This window comes from Primulina eburnea, chromosome 17, assembly GCF_022965805.1.
Source record: "Primulina eburnea isolate SZY01 chromosome 17, ASM2296580v1, whole genome shotgun sequence".
Taxonomy (NCBI): Eukaryota; Viridiplantae; Streptophyta; class Magnoliopsida; order Lamiales; family Gesneriaceae; genus Primulina; species Primulina eburnea.
The window spans coordinates 23476875-23480080 of record NC_133117.1 but is presented as its reverse complement, the minus strand read 5'-3'; the positions used below and the strand labels follow the sequence as shown (position 1 = coordinate 23480080).

Here is a 3206-nt window from a genome sequence, read left to right as displayed (position 1 = left end):
TTTTTATTCACGATATATACATGTTGAGTCTTTAGACTCACTAGACTTGATTGTTATAGGTAGTGATGAGGTCGAGACAGAGGGCGTAGACCAGTGAGCGATGATCTTGTAAAGGGTCGTACCCGAGGACCTCACGTTTTAGTTTATGCATCTTTTATTATTCAAACTCAGTTTTAATCTGTTGGATTATTTTTAAATTGTTGTTTGAAAAAAATATTTACTTCCGCTGTTATTTTAAAGTTAAATTTTATTTACATGTTTATTTTATAAATGAGGCAAGTTATGTATTTATTTAGAAAAATTTTTATAATTTCGCAAAAATATGAATATGAAATACGGGCCTTTACAGTTGGTATCAGAGCCTATGATCTTGTAAAGGGTTGTACTAATACTGCTCTCGAGAAGCTCATGAAGTCACGTCTTCGGTCTGTAAGTTTTACGATTACGCATTTCGTTTAAAGAATGAAATATTTTTACATCATGATTGCATGAAATATTTTATGTCAAGATTACGATTATGCAGTATTTATTTAAATTTAAAAAAAATAGTGGAATTATGCATGTTGGTTACGTATGGGTTATAATTATGGAACAACATGCCTCCTAGACGCATTATTGATCGCACTGGAGGTGATGAGCATCGTAATGAGAACGAGGAGAGAGATTTACCACCACCCCCTCCACCAGACATGAATGCCCAGATGCTAGCTGGGATGACTCAGTTCTTCGCACAGTTTGCGGGGAACAATGCAATGGGAGCCAGACAGACGGGGCCGGAGGCTATCTATGAGCGGTTCATGAAGATACGACCAAAGGAGTTCTTAGGGACATCCGATCCTATGGCTGCCGAGGGCTGGATTAAGTCCTTTGAGGTTATTTTTGAGTTCATGGGGCTCGAAGATGGAGATAGGGTTCGTTGTGTGACTTATCTGTTTGGAGGAGACGCTAGTCTGTGGTGGGAAGGAGCATCTGTAGCTTTGGATTCGGCTACTCTGGACTGGACGCGCTTTACAGAGGTATTATACTCTAAATATTTTACTGAAGAGATGCGTTCGAGGTTGACCACAGAGTTCATGACCCTGAGGCAGGGAGACTTGACTGTTGCGGAGTTCATCCGTAAGTTCGAGAGGGGATGTCATTTTGTACCCCTAATTGCTAATGATGCTGGAGACAAATTGAGGCATTTTCTGAATGGTCTGCGGCCGATCTTACGTCGTGGTGTTAGGGTGCCTGGCCCTACTACCTACGATGTTGTTGTTTCCAGAGCTCTAGCGGCAGAGCAAGACCAGAATGATATTGAGCGCGATCGCCAGGGTAAACGACCATTTCAGGCACCACACCGCCCTCCCTAGTAGCAGCATCAGAATAAGAGACCTTTCCACGGTCCACCCAGGATCCGAGGGCAGCAGCAGCAACAACATGGACGAGCAGTCCCGAGGACAGTGGAGTATCTAGTTTGTGCCAAGTGCTCACGACGTCATGCTGGGACTTGTATGTATAGTTCGGGAAAGTGTTACAAATGTGGTAGTACTGACCACGTATTTAAGAATTGCCCTCAGAAGAATCTGCCTACCCAAGGCAGAGTTTTTGCTCTCCATGCTGCAGAGACTAACCCGGAGACGATGCTCATGACAGGTATCCTAAATCTTTAAGTTGTATTTGAAGTTTAATGTTTTGGGTTAAGATTTTGAACTTAGAATTTACGATGGGATTGCATGTTCTAATCAGTGTTAGTTACAGACCTTTAGGTTAAAAGAACTTTGACCTTAGCATGTCTATGAGTATAGTTCTTGTAAAACTATTGGGTTTAGCATGATATTCCGATCTTTCAAGGAGAATCTTTATAGTCGGTTTAGCTACGAAAGCCTTGATAGATTCAGGGGCTACTCATTCATTCATTTCAGAAACCTTTGCAAATTCTCTCAAGGTCAAGACAATTGGGCTAGACATAGCGTATTCAGTAGCATTGCCTTCTGGAGAGGAGATGACCGCTACTAATGTGATCCTAGATATAGACCTTGAACTTCATGGTAATCTTGTGTATGCGGATCTTATCGTTCTGCCGATGCCAGAATTTGATATCATTCTGGGGATGGACTGGCTATTGAGGAACCGAGTTTTGATTGACTTCCAGTGGAGATCTGTTCTAGTCCGACCGCCTGGGATGGAACAATTCTTATTCGAGCCAGACAGGTATTTTAATTTACCGCGTATGATATCTTGTGTCCAAGCTAGGAAGCTCATTCATAGATGGTGCAGAGCATTTTTAGCTACTCTTGTATCCATTCTCGAGACACCCAAACAGTTAGCATCCGATGTTCCTATTGTCAAGGACTTTCTAGACATTTTTCCTGACGACGTCACCGGTTTACCACCTGTGCGAGAGGTGGAATTTTTGATTGAGCTTATGCAAGGTACCACACCGATATTGAAAGCACCATACCGATTAGCACCGACAGAGATGGCAGAACTCAAGAAACAGATTCAGGAACTTCTTAACAAGGAGTTCATTCGCCCGAGCTTTTCGTCATGGGGTGCACCTGTCTTGTTGGTGAAGAAAAATGATGGTTTGATGAGGCTCTGCATTGATTACCGGGAGTTGAACAGAGTTACAGTGAAGAACAAATACCCACTCCCGAGGATTGAAGATTTATTTGATCAGTTGCATGGAGCTTCAGTATTCTCCAAGATTGATCTGCGTTTTGGTTATCATCAGCTGAGAGTGAAAAACGCTGATGTTCTCAAGACTACTTTCAGGACTCGTTATGGACACTTCGAGTTCCTCGTGATGCCGTTCGGTTTGACGAATGCGCCAGCGTGAAAGGGGATCGGTTACGGTGACCGGAAGCGCAACAGAAGTTTAAAAATCGAATTTTTAAGGAATATTTTCGGCCACCTCATGATATTGTGTAGCAAATACAAAAAAACACCAAAATGTCATACATAGGGTGTTTAGAAATAGTTACCTATCAATCTCAAGAGATTGATGATGGCACCAACCAAGTTGTAAACAACTTGGCTCTTGAATGGATGACAAATCTTCAATCTTCCAACCTCCAAAATTAGGCCCACCACCAACTAGGTAAATCCCCTCTTAATTTGCACTAGAAAATTAAGAGGATTTTTCAAAGAGAAGTATATTTCTTCCTCAACACTTGAAGAAGAAAAGAAGAGAAAAACTTGAGAGAATGAAGTCTCAAAATTTC

At 41.8% G+C, this 3206-nt stretch overlaps 1 protein-coding gene across 1 annotated transcript; it reads left to right on the top strand.

Annotated features, from left to right (window-relative positions):
* Positions 1 to 752: 752 nt before the first annotated feature.
* LOC140817964 (uncharacterized) lies at positions 753 to 1352 on the top strand. The gene has a single exon (XM_073177757.1). It carries the CDS (start codon positions 753 to 755, stop codon positions 1350 to 1352), a length of 600 nt encoding a protein of 199 aa, XP_073033858.1.
* Positions 1353 to 3206: the final 1854 nt, after the last annotated feature.